The sequence below is a fragment of the Rhineura floridana genome, chromosome 4, assembly GCF_030035675.1.
Source record: "Rhineura floridana isolate rRhiFlo1 chromosome 4, rRhiFlo1.hap2, whole genome shotgun sequence".
NCBI classification, from domain to species: domain Eukaryota; kingdom Metazoa; phylum Chordata; class Lepidosauria; order Squamata; family Rhineuridae; genus Rhineura; species Rhineura floridana.
The window spans coordinates 26,158,556-26,176,490 of NC_084483.1; the positions used below are offsets into that span (position 1 = coordinate 26,158,556).

The window sequence follows — 17,935 nt, forward strand, 5'->3', positions numbered from 1 at the left end:
TGCAACACCATCACCACTAAGAAGCTGCTGCCCAGAAACAGCAAGATTTTATGTATTCATTCATCAGAGATTCCAAAAAGCTCATGGAAAGTATACATAGGATTTCCTCATTTTGTTCTCATAACACTCTGTAAGGCAGGCTCAGCTGAGAGATGGTGATTGGCTCCGGACTATTCACTGAACTTCATTTTGATGAGGGATTGAAAGATCTTCCAATTTCGGTTCTCTTCGTTTCTCATTTTTCCAATGTTAAATTCAGTCCTCCACATTTCTGCAGCAATTTGCATTTTTTTTTAAAAAAATCCTCATGAAAATTCTCCAGCATTTTAGTGAGAATTTCTCCTAATAAACATATTTTTGTAGGCGGTTTTGACTAATGTGCACGTTTGCAAGCAATTTCTCATCATACAAATTTTGTATGTCATTTTCACTCATAGATTCATTTTTATGCATGCTTTCCCCTAACAGCCTCTCCCCCTCGCTATCCTTGGAAAGTCTGCTAATACATTTGGTGGGCAGAATGGGGAGCACTGCACCAGTGGAAGCAGACAGTGCTGGGTGGAGGTGTCCCTTCACTTAATCCAACCCTCCCCAGCCTGTTGCAAAGGGGAGCTGGAATGCAGCCAAAGAGACTGAGCTACAAATCAGGAAGTCCCCAATTTGAATTGCCCCTCTGACATAAACTTACTACATGGCCTAGGCAAAATAATCTCTATCAGTTTCAGTTCCTCACCCACCCACCCACTCTGCAATACAGGAATAATAACACTAATGTACCTGACAGGCCTGTATGTGAAGCGCTTTGAACACTGCTGCCTGAATTTTGATAGTAAGAAGTAAGGCTTCATTCTGTATTATAGCATTATATTTGCTAATCGATAGATAGTTGCCAACTGAAAGTAAATTAGGATATCTTATTAAGATTGAGAGAGCCAGTGTGGCGTAGTGGTTAAGGTGTTGGACTACGACCTGGGAGACCAGAGTTCAAATCCCCACACAGCCATGAAACTCACTGGCTGACCTTGGGCCAGTCACTGCCTCTCAGCCTCAGAGGAAGGCAATAGTAAACCCCCTCTGAATACCGCTTACCATGAAAACCCTATTCATAGGGTCGCCATAAGTCGGAATCGACTTGAAGGCAGTACGTTTACATTTATTAAGATCAAAGCTTCATGACTGCCTATGGTGTCCCTGAGAAAAACATTTGCCAATATTCCTTCTCCAACAATTCCCCGTGACACACACTTGCAACATCTGTCTTTCCATTGCAACACCCAAACTGTTGGCTTTGGCTGTTTTGTTATCAGGCTTGTGGCTGAACATCCAGTGTGCCGTCTATTTGCGTTCACTACCATATTTATTCAGTTCCTGTTGATAAAATACCTGGAAGTTTCCATCATCTTTGGCACCAAAGGACCCAGTGTATTCTCATGTAAACCTCTCAGCCCACTCACAAATCTGTAGAAGAGACTGGCTCTTTTCTGATTCTGCTGGGAGGTTGACAGTTTCTGCAATTCCTGAAGGACTCTCAGAACAGCGTCACCATGCCTGTGGGATTTGGACTCAACGCCCTCCAAGGCCAGTCCTCTCTTTATCAGGCCATTGACTGTAAAGAAATTCAACATTTTTAGAAGCATACATTTGCATCTTGGGGATATCCTGTTCCCCCCCCCCAAAAAATGCCTTGCAAAAGATAAACCTGCTGTCATTGGGTCACATCCAATGGTGGCTTTGTACTAGTGAAAAGCACTTGCACAGGGCAACCAACTTTCACTGACCCACTGTACCTACCGCAGAACCCTGTGTTCCCCTGAAAAGCCACTTTTGACAGTTGGGGGACCCTCTGGATAGTATGGGATAGGGCACAGAGGGCAGTAGGTAGGGACAACTGGTGAAAATTAGGTGCCCTGCCTTCTGTCAGTGCAGCTGTTTTCTGCTGACAAAAAAGTCACCATTGGATACAACCCAACACCATCTTTTGATGATCATTATTGCATAATTGATTCATTCTTAAAGTCCCGCAGTGTCTCTGTGATAAAATCGACTCATATTGGTCACAGTGGCCAGTGTTACATTACTACCATTCATTTTCTATGTGCTCAAACTCTCATGTTGTGACACAGCAAGCCCAGTTCACTCCCCAATAAAAAAATCCTTATTAGCCTTGTGACAAAGTGTCAAGTAGAAATTCTGTCCCCCCTAACTATTATTGTTCTTGTTGTTGTTATTATTATTATTATTATTTGATTTATATCCCGCCCTTCCTCCCAGCAGGAGCCCAGCGCTTCACACCAGTCTTATAGGAAATGTTAGCTTGAAGTTTCCTGATTGGCTTTTCACATTGGCCAGTCTCCACCTGATTTGTAAGGTATCCATTCATTCATATTACCACTAGTATGCAAACACACTTTCCCAATCCTGATAGGTTTAGGTTTTTAAAAAAGACATGAGCTCAGGAACATGTATCTTTCACACAAGGCTCTTCAGCACCAACACAGAAAGTCTGAATCGCTCACACTCCCTCTTTGTGCAGCATTGGATTGACATAAAAAATCCTCCTTTTGTCTCCAGTGGATCTAGTGACTATTTTCCCCATTTCCTTTCTAGGGTCTAAAATATTAGGAAATTACACTTAGCCAATGCTTAGTCACTTGTTTGCATTTGTGCATTTTAACTCTTCCTTCATTCCTTCTAGGAATTAGGTGCAAGATCAGCTCTTCTCCCCTTTGTACAACATACTTACATTCCTTGTATTACATATGCCCCCTAGGAAACAGATCAAGCTTGAGTACAATTCCTTAAAACCTTACCATCCATGTCTCTGTTGTTGATATTGGGGGTTCCTTCAAATTTCAGAAACTGTTTGACTTTGGCCGTCATGCCATACTTCTGTCTAGTTAGCAACAGGGGAGGAAAAACATATTTTTAATGCATAGTCAAAATACAAAGCTGTATACAATGTGTTAATTTCAACCATGGCTATAACCCTAATCAGAAAGGGGTCCAGATACACAGCATGCAACCTACTTATATGATGAAGGTAGAAACAAATGTTCTTCAGTGCAGACTGCTTCAACTACATGCTTTTCCAGTGTGTTGATACTGTACTGACAATGCTGGTTGCTGCTTATCAGGGTAGATAGTGGTGCATTCTGTAAAACATGATCGTTGGCACAAATGAAATAAAAAATTCTGCAGTCATTTGTTTGGCTGCATGGTCACCTGTATTGCCTGCCAAGTGGCGAGAGGGACTAACCACTCACCTGCTCTCCTGTATTTTGGATCATGTGCAGAAATGTGGTAAAATGTTCTTCCCTGCTTGGCAGTACAGATGACTAGCTTGCCAAGTAGTTACATGTACACTGTAGGAAGTTAACACTTTACAAATGGCTAGGTATCTTTAATTCCAGAATCTAATTCCAGGGAAAGAATCAGAGAGTGGCTGGATTTTGTATTTCCAAAGGGTGGGCCTCTATTTTTTCTCTTCCCCTGCCCCCATCATGCCTCAGTTTCACCTGAGGTTTTCTGCACAAGGCTCAGGTGTCACCTAATTTGTTTGCAAAGGGGCTTCTCCATTACCATCCTAAGAATAAAGCAACCTACAGAGTGTACTTAATATCATACCAGAATCCCCCCTTTTTCTTTTTAATTTAATACCCAACCCGAAGAAGAGTTCTGAGTAACTTAAAAGCTTGCATATCACATTGTGAATCACGGTTGTCAAAATAAGGTTGTTTCACCATTCCAGAAACCAACTTTATCAGAGTATAAGTGGAAGATAAGCTTTGCCTGTGATGATGATATCTGAAAGCTGGTTGTCTCGGAATTACGTGATAATCTAATTCCCATTTCATGCTCCTTACCAAGCTTTTAATGAGGGCAAGTGGGTTGACATAATTTCTGATGGGGTTGAAGTTATCACATGATTTCAGATTTCTTCTGATTGCAATGTCTGCAGCAACGTTGCTTTTCCTGTTTTTTATTTCAATCTTGCTGTCACATTTTCCATACACGGTATCCTAGAAGCAGAGAAAAAAAAACCAGCTGTTGTCGGTGCCTCCAAAATCAATAGAAGTCTAGCTAAAAGATCTCTCTGATTATGATCCAAGGCTGGCTTTCTCATTGGGTGTGGGTACTTTGTCTTGGTCACTCAGCTATAGGTCACTAAAGGAAAATGAGATGATTGACAACTACACAACTTACCAAGGAAACTGTCTGGGAGTTGTCTTCTGTCTCCATTGGCACTATAAGAGCAGAGATGATTCCTCTCTTGATGTTGAGTATATGTGTTGGTTCATTGTCCTCGGGATACAGCTGGACGTTCTTTCCATCCTGAATACTGAATTTCAGCTCATACCTGTGCAAAACAAATAAATACGATATTTATGGGATTAAAATGTTGCAGTGTGGAGTGCTCCTGTTCAGTATTCCAGCAATGCCTTCTTGCAGGACACTATTCATTTCTTTTCTTCTCCAGTTTTCTTCTTGCTGCCCCCCCAACATCCAGCATTATAAGGCCACTGAGCACGCTCAGTACTTTTTTCTGTTGTGGAGTGGTTTTTGCCCCATTAGAGTTTTTTCCTAAACATTTTTTTCTACTCCTGCAAACTTTGGGATTCCATTGAGCACGCTGATATTAGGGATGAGATCTACATTTTGGTGCCTGTTCGATTTTTGCTCCTTTGAACATCCTTCCAGTACCACTTAGTAAGGAATCCATGTTCGCTATTTGTGATAAACACAGACTCGGTTTTTCACAAAAATATCAATACTAACTGTTATTTTTTAAATTATCATTTTTCATAGATTTTTTTTAAAATATCAATATTTCCCTCAAAATATAAATATCGATATTGATAACATTAATATTGATATTTGGGGGGGGAATTGACTTCAGCAGTGGAAGACAAAAACAAAAAAAGCCACACGAGGACAAAAAAGGTGAATAAATAGGAAAACTGGTGTCAAATTCAAATTTTGCAAAATTCAAGCACATCCCTAGTTGTTATTGGTGTCTTGCTTCTCAGTGGCTCGGTTTGGTTATATAGCCATCAGAAATCAGCTTCTCAGTTCACTGTTAATATATATGATGTTACTGCCTGATAGTCAATGTCTGAACACCCTTATCACTACAGCAACATGCCCAGCTTAGAACTGGCATATGCTCCATTGCAATGTCCAAAAAATAATAAAAAGAGACTGCTAACAGGTGAGCATTTAGAATCTTGTGTATTGTAAAATTAACTCTAGTTATGTCTTTGAGACACTGCTGCTCTGCATCTGCTATTCTTTACAGATGGCAAAAATCAAAAGATCATTTTACTTAGGACTTGGAACACCCGTTTTCTGGGGATAACAAGTGAGGAGAGCTCTGTCGTGCTCGTGTCCTGCTTGTGGGCTTCTCAGGTTGGCCCCTGTGGGAATAGGATGCTGGATTCGATGGGCCTTTGGCCTGATCCAGCAGGGCTTTTCTTATGTTCTTCTGACTCATGGAATATCATTTATTTTCCTTACTGGGACATGTCAGCAGCAAAATCATCTGAGTTCCTGGACTTCCTCAACAAAGCCTTTCCCTCAGGGTCAATTCCAGAAACCTCTTGGAGGCTACACCGGCTTGTCTTTAGGATGAAATTGCATAGCTGTGGGACTTCCAGCTCAACCTGGAACAAAAAGAGTACAAATTAAATAAAATTAAATGCAGAGTGAGGGGATCTATTAACCACAGCATCAAGTTCTCATTCTCATAACCATAGTATGGAATAGACCACCTCACAGGTGAGTGTTATTTGTCCCTTCCATTATGTAGATTCCCTCTTTCTTTCCTTTTTGGGTTTAACTATGGTGCTGTGCTAATATCTGCGCCAACATTAACACCAGCCTTAACACCAGCGTAGTTAGTTCAAACCAGAGCCTGCAAATCTGTTTCTAATAAATTGTGCAGAATCTGGTACGAAGCCAGCCATGGTTAACACTAACTATGGTGCAGATGTTAACATTGCACCATGATTAGCCACTGTGAAAAGAGGGGGTGAAATTAGAATCATAGAATCATAGAGTTGGAAGGGGCCTTGTAGGCCATCGAGTCCAACCCCCTGCTCACAGCAGGAAGACCACAGCTAGAGCATCTCCCGCAGATAGCTGTCCAGCCTCTGCTTGAAGACATCCAGCGAAGGGGATCCCACCACCTCCCTAGGCAGTCGGTTCCATTGCCGAACTGCCCTTACTGTCAAGAAGTTCCTTCTAATGTCCAATCTGAATCTACGCTCCTGCAACTTAAAACCATTAGACCTAGTCCCACCCTCTGGGGCAGCAGTGAACAAATCTGTACCCTCCTCTAGGTGACAGCCCTTCAGGTACTTAAAGAGTGCAATCATGTCACCCCTCAGCCTTCTCTTCACCAGACTGAACATGCCAAGTTCCTTCAACCTTTCCTCATAAGACTTGTTCTCCATACCAGCTATCATCCTCGTCGCCCTCCTCTGAACCCGCTCCAACTTGTCTATATCTTTCCTAAAATGAGGCGCCCAGAACTGAACACAGTATTCCAGATGAGGCCTGACTAATGCAGAATATAGTGGGACTATTACTTCCCTCGACCTGGAAACTATAGCTCTGTTTATGCAGCCCAAAACCGTGTTTGCCTTTTTTGCCGCAGCATCACACTGCTGGGTCATGTTCAACTTGCGATCCACTACAATTCCAAGGTCCTTCTCACACGCACTACTGCTAAGCCGGGTATTTCCCATCCTGTACCCATGCATTTTGTTTTTGTGGCCTAAATGCAGAATCCTGCATTTGTCTTTATTGAATGTCATTTTATTAATTTCAACCAAATCTTCTAGTCTATCCAGGTCCCTTTGGATTTTATTCCTGTCTTCCATTGTGTTAGCTATCCCTCCCAGTTTCGTATCATCCGCAAACTTCATAAGGCTTCCCTCCACCCTGTCATCTAAGTCAATGATAAAAATGTTGAAGAGTATCGGCCCCAGGACAGAACCCTGTGGCACTCCATTCGAAACCTCTTTCCAGTCTGAAGCAGAGCCACCGACGACCACTCTTTGAGTATGGTTTTCCAACCAGTTGTGAATCCACCTGACAGTATTTCCATGTAGTCCGCATTTGACGAGTTTGCTAATCAAAAGGTCGTGGGGGACTTTGTCAAACACTTTGCTGAAATCTAGATAGATGACATCTACAGCATTTCCACCATCTACTAAGCTAGTGACCCGATCAAAAAAAGAGATGACATTTGTTTGACAGGATTTATTCTTGACAAACCCATGCTGGCTCCTTCTAATCACAGCATTGTCATCTAGATAGCTGCCAATGGACTCTTTTATTATCCGTTCTAATATCTTTCCCGGTATTGAAGTCAGACTGACCGGCCTGTAATTCCCCGGATCTTCCTTTTTACCCTTTTTAAAGAGTGGGACGACGTTTGCCCGTCTCCAATCCTCTGGCACCTCTCCCGTTCTCCAGGATTTCTCAAAGATGATGGCAAGAGGTTCCGAGAGTACATCCGCTAGTTCCTTCAATACTCTGGGATGCAGTTCATCAGGCCCTGGAGATTTTAACTCATTTAGGTTAACTAGGTATTTCCTGACTATCTCCTTATCAATCTCGAACTGCAATCCCGACCCCTTACTGAGATTGCTACCGATGCAAGGTTGCACACTGTTCCCTTTTTGGGAGAAAACGGAGGCAAAATAGGTGTTGAGCAGTTCTGCCTTTTCCTCGTTATCTGTCAACATTTTGCCATCCTCATTGAGCAGCAGTCCCACTGTTTCCTTGGTCTTTCTCTTGCTTCGAACATATCTGAAAAACCCCTTTTTGTTGTTCCTCGCTTTCCTCGCCAGCCTCAGCTCATTCTGGGTTTTAGCTTTCCTTGCGCTATTCCTGCAAGCCCGAGCCGCTCGTCGGTACTCTTCCTTGGTGATGCGTCCTTCCTTCCATTCTTTATACATGCTCTTTTTTACTTTTACCTCCTCCACCAGACTTCCGTATAGCCACATTGGCTTTTTCCGATGTCTTCCGTTTTTCTTCCTCTTTGGAATTGTTTGAGATTGCGCTTTTTGTAATACCTTCTTCATGAACTCCCACGCTTCTTGGGCTCCTTTTTTCTTTAGTCTATCTAGCCACGGGATCCTACCCATCATTTCCCTGAGCTTGCTAAAATTGGCTTTCCTGAAATCCAAGGTCCATGTTTGACTATCTTCTTCTTTGGCTTTCCCCAGAATCACGAATTCCAGCATTACGTGGTCACTTTCCCCCAAGGTACCGACCGCTTTAATTCCCGTGACCAATTCGTCCGTGTTAGGTAAGATCAGGTCCAGAATTGCTGATCCCCTTGTCCCTTCTTCTACTTTTTGCAAGAGGAAATTATCAGCAAGGCCCATCAGGAATTTGTTGGAGGCTTTGTGCTTCGCAGAGTTTGTCTCCCAGCAGATATCCGGGTAGTTGAAGTTCCCCATCGCTACTACTTCTTGCATCCTTGAGATTTCAGAGATTTGTTTGAGAAAGGTCTCGTCTACCACCTCTTCTTGGCCAGGGGGTCTGTAGTAGACACCTACTACCGTGTCGGTTTTATTTGTTTCTCCATTTATTTTTACCCAAATGGTCTCTACCGGACCATTTTGTTTGCTCTCTTGGATTTCCATAGAGGTGTATTTGTCTTTGACGTATAACGCTACTCCCCCTCCTTTTCTGTTGCTTCTATTCTTTCTGTAGAGTTTATATCCTTGAATGGCTATATTCCAATCACGGGAGTCATCCCACCAAGTCTCTGTTATCCCTATGAAGTCATATTTGCCTTGATGCACTAAGACTTCAAGCTCCCCTTGCTTGTTTCCCAAGCTCCGCGCGTTGGTATATAGACATTGATGCAGGAAGGTGAGAGCAGGAGGAAAACGGAAGGCCCAAGTCCACATGACAACTCTGATCAGGAAGCAGGCATGTTAATGTCTGCATTGGGCCAATAAGATAAACTGCTGTAATTCAGGGATGTAATTCTGGCATGCTGTTCCGGATAATTGAATATGGAACATGTGTAATTAGTGGGTTAAAAGGTAGATGAAGGCTCTCTTGCTTTCTATGTCACCATCTCATACTTATCTCACCTGAATTTTTTGTAAAGATGCAAAACTCAGGTGAGGATTTTCAGTGCACTATGGGATGTAGGAGAAAGTACATGCTTGTCTGCTGGTTTCTCTGGAATCAGTTGGGCAGATTATGAGGGAAGGAAGATTCCACATCAACACTGCCAGTCTCCAGTGAGATGCAGAGATGATGTGGGAACTTCCTACATGATTGCTGTAATTCAGATGGTATTGGCACAGTGTAAAATTAAGCCTGAGGGCAGCAAACCCCCTGGCCACTATTGTTAACATGGTGCAAGGGAGAGAGCCTTTTCTGTGGTGGCTCCTGACCTTTGGAATGCTCTCTCCAAAGAGGCACACATGGACACCTTGTTACTAACATTTAGCAGCAAACAGAAACATTTCTGTTTACCCAGGCTTTTAAGAACTGCTATTGTAAGCATATTTAAGTTAGAACACTTTGTTTTTGTTGTCTGTTTAGATGACCTGTTGCTGTTTTGGCTTGTTGTTTTAATTTGTAAGTCAACTTGTAGTATGACTATTATTACTACTACTATTTATATATATTTTAGCTCTTATTACTCTGTTAGCCACCCTAGGAACATAAAGTTATGTTGAAGGTGCAGGATATTAATTATTTATTAGTTTAATTAATGAATTAAACTTGATGTTATTGTTTGCCACCTTGTGAGAAATTCTCTAAAAGGCTTGTTAAATAAAACCCATTAATTAGGCACAAGAACCTGCCCTTGAGTGATATTTGCGGTTATAATTCACAAATAAGATGGAGTCTCTGGCTATAAACCAGATTATCCCCATTTTCTTCAACAAAGTAACCCTGAATTAAGTTATCTGACAATTATATTTCTGTTGACAACATATTTGGATTCATGCCAGTGGAAGAAACCTTAATATAGATCCTTATAGGAATCTATATGCAGCATAGGGATCTATGCAACACATGGAAACTGGATTTTATTTACTTTTATGCCCTGTGTAAATTTTCTGCAAGTCTGGACTTTTATGCAACCAAGGAACTCTGGACTTTCATTAAAGCCAGGAGCGAAGTGTGTCAGAGCCAATAAGGCATCTTTTCACATGCATACTGGCTGGAGTTTAGGGTGAGTGACTATGCTTTGTCAACACCAATGGCAGAAAACCGGCAAATAAGCAGGAATAGGTTACACTCCAAATCAAATGCACAATCGACTCTTCTGATTCCCAAATGATGGAAAAGTGCAAATGTATGTGTGATGCTGACGTTAGAAGCAATGTATTCAAGTGACTGGGGTCAGGGAAATAAACAGTGAAAGGGTTCAGAGGTGTTCTCTGGCTTCCACCAAGAATGGATACAGCTTGTTATGAAAGAATGCAATATGTTCATTTTAAATTAAAAACACAGTTGAGGCCTAGAGCCTCTAATTGCAATCAGCCACCTTCCCACCTCCAAATATTAACTCTCTACTCACCACGTTACTGTTTTTTTGTACTTTACTCAAGGGATGATGGTATAATAAATTATTGTTCATGTATCTTTGGTAAACATTTCATCCAAATTGGCCTTGTTTTTTCTTCTTTCTTACCTTGCATTGAAGCTTGGAGCCAGTATGCGAGTCAGCTGTTCCTGTTACTCCACTTGTTGTTTCTGTTTCATATTTATAGACATATTTTCTGAGGTGCTTAAATCTGGTTGCATCTCCTACAAGGCATAAACGAGGAAGTAGGCTTGTATTAATTTTCACATACATTTATGTTGATCACTGTGGTATTTTCTTTTATACTCAGGGTCCTCTGGACTGCAGCCAGAAACTTGAATGAGGAAATTGTAAGGAATTCTGAGAGATAGATACTTCAAATTTTGTTATAAATTAGTTAAATAAGTGTGAGTGAAAAGACAGGATACAATCAATTATTAGGAGCAAGGCTGGATTATCCATTGTGCAACAGGAGCAATTGCACCAGGGCCCTGCCTGCAAAAGGGCCCAGACTCTGAGCTTTCATTTTTTAAAAAAGTAAGTAAATCAGCCTTATATTAAGGACGTTAGGAAGTGAAATATGCAGACAGATGAGCCAACCTTGCTTTCCGTGCCTTTTCACTGTTTTTAGTCAATGAGTGAAGCCAGAGCTGTGATTGACAAGTCAGTTGTTTCAACACCAGGATACAGAAATCCCTGGGTTTCTGTTTCCTAGTCTATCTCTGTAGTTTGCTCAGGCCCAGCAGCAGTCAGGTCAGAAAACAGTATGTACGTTGGTAATTAACGTGCAGCCTTATTTATTCTAAATGCCTTAGTGATCACCCCAACCCCCCCCCAAAGCAATCTAATGAATGAGGATAAAGTTTGGAGTGATGTATAGTATTCTGTGTGAAAAAAGTTAACGAGTTAAGAATTTGGCTAAATTTAATTTGAACAGGATTAGATTTTGCATGTTGACGTTTGTGTTTCACTTCTATGCAAGGTGACAGTGGTGATAAATTGTGGAAAAGAGATGGCTGATTTTTAAAACATTTAAGGTTTTATTATTGATTATGATTTCTCTTATTACTGATCTTTTATAAGCCACTCTGGAAGCCTTTTTTTGGCATTTTGGAGTAAAAATGCTTTGGGGTTTTTTCTGTCTGGGGAACAGCACCAGGGCTCCTAACCACCTTAATCCGGCCTTGATGAGGAGTGATGGGAAAGTATTTTAAATGATTGATTGTCCATAATCTAAAGTATATGGCAGAGAAACAACATTTTTAAAAGCAACATTATCAGTAGTATTAGTGTTATTAGCATTTCCATCACCGCATAACCTGCTTAACTGTTCTTGTCTCCTTTGTCCTCACAGCAACCTTTTAAGGGAGGTTAGGCTAAAAAATAGTTGCAAAGCAAACAGTATGGTGTAGTGGTTGCTGTATCAGATTAGAACTGGATAGACCCAGGTTCATAAACGCAGTCATTTTTCCTGCCTATTCCTGTTTATATAGTGTGGATGGGAACCACACAGTGATTATATGCTGAAGAGCTGCAACCAATTGTTGCTCTATGATGCACATTGTGAAAATGTACATTATTCTATGTGTAATAGGTGGTAAAGCACAACTTTTGTGTAAGGTGTGAATTAGGTGCCAGTGGAGGTTTGAACTGTTTCATACACCCATCCTCAGCACTACAGACACTACACTGCATAATCCACAAATACATTTCAAACTACTCCTCTATGTTCTTCACAACTTTTAATGTGACCCTTCTTTCCCTATAAGTAAACTGAAAGGTGGAAACCTGACTAAATTCAATCAACAATAAGACTGTTATTTAACAATGACTATAAAGGGATGAGAACAGAAAAGTTAAAGGATCTCTTTGGTAATGTACACTGTTTTAAATGATTAATAGGCTAACATAATATGAAACAGTACCAGTACAGTACAAGCATGGGAGATCTTTGTGTGAAAACAAACAAATCTGGGCATTAAGAACAGAAGAAGAGCCTGGCTGCTAGATCAGGCTAATGGCCCATCTAGTCCAGCATCCTGTTCTCAAAATGGCTAACCAGATGCCTTTGGGAAGCCCACAAGCAGGACCGGAGCAATCTCTTATATGTGGTTTCACATGAGCAAAGAGCTCTGAGCAAGAAGAGTAGGAAATAGAATACCTACTCCACCCAGACCTGCAGACACAGGACGTTTACTGCATATACACACCATTGAAAAGACAGCACTGAGTTCTAAGAGTGCAGCTCCACCATTGGGTTGAAACTCCCCCAGTAGCAAGTGAGGAGAGTTGACAGTTCCAAACATTAGTTCATCTGAATAGATTCTTGCTTATACCAACTAGCATGTAGTCCACTGCTAAGCAAGATGATCTCTGGTTCAAGGCCTCTATTGACAATCCACTTAGTACATATGCATAACTAAGTGAGACCAATCAATGCATCAGTACTGGTGTTTCAGTCACTAAACCAGTACTTAAACATATCTAATTCCATAGAAATCCACTTGCTCCAATGGGATGACCGTACATCTTGCTTTCTACACCTACAAGACAACATTTTTCTATACACACTGTATCATTGTGCTACCCACAATGAACGATGGGGTTCGTTATCTGATTCCGTTCTGTTTTTTAATTTGTCAAATGGGCTGCCAATTCCTATGTGCTATAAATTGTGTTCCGCTAGTTATCGCGATTCATGGTTCTCCCTTTCTTTGGGTTATTTTTTCCAAAAAATTACATTATTTCTCCATTATTCCTTATGCTGCTATTTATTTACGTAATGTATACAGCAGTACCAGATTACAAAAATAATTACGTAATTCTCACCACAGATTTTTAAAAAAAATTATGGCGGTGCTAACAGCCACAAATGCACGCAAGAGTGGGAGCCTGTTTGACGATGAGACAAACTTGTGGATTATCCCAGAATTCAACACCAAATCTGATTTTGCGAATATTCTACACCATCCTTATACCCAGCTGAGAAGTGTACACACCATACATCCCCTCAAAGAATCCTGGGAACTGTACTTTACCCCCCAAGCTAAAACTACAGTTCCCAGGATTCTGGGTGTATGTGTGCTTTAAACGTATGGTATGTACGCAGCCTTAGTCTACTTAATTCCTATGAGTAAAATTAGAGTTAACACCTGTAAAATTGTATTTTTACAAAGGCACATATACAAAGCAAGATAAAACTGAGAAATGCAGCAACATGCATAACATTTCTCTGAATTGGGCTGAAAAAGTGAGTTAGGCTGCAAACCCAACCTTGTCTACTTATTTCCGAGTATTGAATTCAAAGGGGCTCACTCCCAGTAAGTGGGATTATGATTGCTGCCTTAATTGTGATTGTCTGTAGATGGTGCTAAAGCACTGTATTAGGAAGGCAGCTTATCAAGGGACAGAGAACAAAACACCAACTCATCAGATACTTTGACCCTCAAGATGAACATCATGTATCCAGACAAGCAGTCCAAGACAAACAAGGTACTTTACAAAGGTTGTTCATAAACACTTCCTGATCCTTGACTCTGTCATTGTAATGACCCCCACCAGTAATTTATTTTTAAGCTGAAACTTTATATATTTTATATGGAATGTCTGCAATTAGATGCATGTAGACATTCACATGTGATTTTGGACATGCACAAATGGTGACAGTCAAAAGTAGGTTAATGTCAACATTCACTGAGTGTCAGGCATTCAAAATTAATGGCATTCATATTTGTTGTTATGCGCCTTCAAGTCGATCACGACTTATGGCGGCCTTATGAATCAGCGACCTCCAGTAGCATTCATATATGGTCAAAAATATACCACATTTCAGACATTCACTAATGTATACATATAGGTACACAGACAGATATTTGAGGGTAACACTAGCTAAGAAGCAGACAGAGTTCAGTCACTTGCAACTCTGATGAAATAGATATACTGAAATTTCTCTGGTTTCCCTCCCACACGCTCACACAAAAATCAAATAACTTTGAAAAGTTAGCTAACAAAGAGCAATGAAAGGTAAGGTGCACCCATCTTTGAATATCAGAAGAACCGAAACCACTGCATTTCACAACCACACAGGAAGCTACATTTTTCCTTTATGGGTTCTGCATGCAAAAGTGTTGTGCTTGAGTGAGGATGCCATAACATTAGCTATCATTTAGTCACCAATGTTTTCCCATGGACACATTTGCAAAGTGGAGAAACTGTTGTAGGCACCCACCCACACCCAAGCACAGGCCACAGCCTATTTTATTGGCTACAGTAGAATGCATCTAACTTCAGCAGGGGGAGGGGGCCCTGCAGGAGCCAGGTAAAACCTCAGAGGGTGTGTGCACCTGTGGGCACCACATTAGCAACTTCGATTTTGTAGGAAGGGAGCAGAAATGCATACAGATGTTCATGAAGTGTCCCCCCCGCTCTCCCCTCCCCCAGGTTCACAATGTGTTTGGCAGATTCAACAGCCAGCAAATCAAAAATACTAATTCAATAGTTTCTATTGGCTCTCCTCCCATGTTTCAGCTAGGCTGCCAAGCTTTTCAGTTTTGATGCAGAACATGCACATTTATTCAATTTTCTGCGTATTTGCCATTTCCCCCTCCCCCCTGCAACCCCCCCATCAATTTTTTGAAGCTTGAAAGACTGCTTTAGGGAGTAGAGAGGATGCCAGCAGCTGCCATCATCACTTGCCAGTCAATAAGGAGTGTACAAGGATGGCTTCTGCTCACAAACACACTCCCTGAGTGGGCTTGCTACTCAGAACTCGGTTATGCATGCCTGTATCCATCCTATGAAATCTAAAACCAAGAATTCAATGAAAAGTTGTTTTAAGAAATCAGAAAAAGCATAAAAGACCAGATAAAAACAGCTTACTTGAACAGCCTGGATTTGAATTTTCAGACCCATCATGTTCTGTAAAATAAATTGAAATGAAATGAAGGACAACTACAGTTCCAATTAAATACTATACTAGCAAAATACAGTACAGTTTCCTTGCAAACATACTGTTTATTAGTGATCCACTTGAGCAGAAACGTTCACTCAAGCAGGTTGTGGATTGAATGATAAGGCTGCTTTGATTCTGATTTTTGTCCTTGCTAGCAAGCGACCAATCTCTTGTGCTAGTGAATGATAATGCTTGAATCAGAAAAATACAGACCTTCAAGAATTGCTTGATTGGTAAATGAATTTATTGCAAATCATCTTAGCTGATATCTGTTTTCCATCAAAATCTACAGTCTGCTTCAGGCTAGTTATAAAATGTCTGCTTTGAAAGCGTAAGTGTTGCTAAAATAGTCTTTCTCTTCAAATAATGTTTTGCTGTGATAAATAGTAGTATGTGATTTACCATATGCTTTTCTGCCTGAAATGTTAAAAGGATCCATTTATGTTGCATAATATGTATATCGAGTAGCTGATGAATCCACATTGTTATTCCAGGGAAGCCGATGAGTTACACAGAGCATCAGTTTGACATTTTAAAGTCCAGTGGAGAAGCTGATCCTGCTAAACTGCTATTCTCTTCAGCAGGTGGATGCAAAGGTATTCCTTGCAGTCCCACTCTGTGAAGAATCCAGGACCATCAGGCACAAAAGGAAACTGAATTCAGAGGCAACTGTATGAAGTATATTTTTCTCCAAACAATATGACTACTGAAGCAAACTTACATCCCAATTTGAAGCATGCTGACAGCACAATCCTGTAAATGTCTGCTCAGAAGCACATTTGAGCACAATATGGGGTGCACACACACACTGAGTGATCATAGGATTGCAGCCTTACTTAGAGAAGCAAGGTGTATTGAAATCTATGGAAGTTTCATCTGGAGTAAATGTGCTTGGGTCGGGATTAAGATGTCAGGCTGCAATCCTGAACCCAGGTACATTTGTTTGAAACCACTGACTTAAGTGGGACTTAAAAAAACATAGCAGTGCTGGTCCATAAGGGGTGGGGGCCCCTTTAAAATCTACAGGTGGGCAAAACCCACAGATGGGTAATACGTTTATTACGACTGACATTCTGATCCTTAACATGTTTACTCTGAGTTTAGTGGGAATTGCTGCAGCCTAACAGCCCAGCCCTATGCATGTTAATCCTGGAATAAGTCCTACAGGGTCCAAAGGAACACAGGATCGCTCCCTCAGTGGATCTCCTTGGAACAAAATTATCACTTCACATTACAGCAAATATTCTACTGCATAAATTACACTATGGTTTTAATTTTTAATTGTAGAATTTGAAAACGCGCTTATTATTTTGTGACATATTGGTTGGTCCAAATAAAGGTATTTTCCAAATGTGGATTATGGGATTTTTTTAAGGACCAACACATCTTTCTTTCCATTTAATTTGTTTATTAATGTCATAAACCACCCTAGGCTCCTTTGGAAGGATGCGATGTAAATTTAATAAATAAAAATAAAATGAAATAAACTACTTTGGAGACTCTGGTAAAAACAACAACAACAGGATACAAATCTAATAAATACAGTGCATAAGTGAATCTTTCAACAGACATGAATTTGTGTCACCCACCAAACACCATCCTATAAACTGTTTGATTCTGTCATATCAGAGCTGACCAAATCAAAACCTCAACCTCCTTCTTAGAGGTGTAAACAGCTACATAGGCAGCTAGACAAAACACAATGTGTGTACAGATTTCCATAGGTCAGTTCTCAACAATAGATAACAATTCCTTATGGAACCAACATGCAATAAAAGTCCATTGGAACATCTATCTCATCATTAGTCTTTCTACTCCTTGATTTAATGCAATATCTAGGGATTTTCTCAAAAAAACCCTCACACCACGATGAGTCGCTACTTACGTGCCAAAGCACCACTGATGAGCAGCAGAAGCAGCCAGAGCTGTGGGGGGCCCATGTTGAGCAACAGGACCCTTGGGCTGCTCTGCCCTCTCCTCCTGTTCTACTACCCAGTGTCAAAGAGAGACTGAGCGTCTCCACTTGGACCTGCTTTTAAATAGTCCCTGGGAAAGCAGCTGAGCCAAACGGTTTAGAAAGTTCAGAGCAAATTACAAAAGGTCCAAAGGTTAGAGTCCTGGATCCTCTTTGCAAGCGTCACAGAAGGCTCATCTTGGCTGGTTCAGGCAGCAGAAGTGTGCAAAAGGCATGAATGGGCAAAACAGTCCTTTGGGGTCCCCTGTTCAATCATATGCTATCATAGATTCTGTGCAGTATTTAGCATTCTCTTGGGTTCTAAAATGTGTTTTAGAGGTTTTGGTCCTTGCTATGTTTCTCTTTCCTGTCCCCTCCTTCTGTTCCTCCTTCTACCACCATTCCCTGTGCCAGCCTTGCACAGGACTGGAATGCAGATACATTGCGATATTTCAAAAGA

The 17,935-nt window shown here is 41.0% G+C and overlaps 1 protein-coding gene across 1 annotated transcript in view; it reads right to left on the reverse strand.

Moving 5' to 3' along the window:
* APOB (apolipoprotein B) overlaps positions 1–17,514 on the reverse strand; it is a 54,179-nt gene extending 36,665 nt beyond the window's left edge. The window contains exons 1-9 of the mRNA XM_061622690.1: positions 17,407–17,514; positions 15,449–15,487; positions 10,679–10,794; positions 5,515–5,660; positions 4,204–4,357; positions 3,864–4,019; positions 3,028–3,152; positions 2,811–2,893; positions 1,384–1,606 (exon numbers count right to left, since the gene is read on the reverse strand). Of these exons, the coding sequence (XP_061478674.1) occupies positions 1,384–1,606; positions 2,811–2,893; positions 3,028–3,152; positions 3,864–4,019; positions 4,204–4,357; positions 5,515–5,660; positions 10,679–10,794; positions 15,449–15,487; positions 17,407–17,461 (1,097 nt within the window). The 5' untranslated portion in view covers positions 17,462–17,514. The remainder of the gene's footprint in view (positions 1–1,383; positions 1,607–2,810; positions 2,894–3,027; positions 3,153–3,863; positions 4,020–4,203; positions 4,358–5,514; positions 5,661–10,678; positions 10,795–15,448; positions 15,488–17,406) is intronic.
* Between the last annotated feature and the right edge of the window lie 421 nt (positions 17,515–17,935).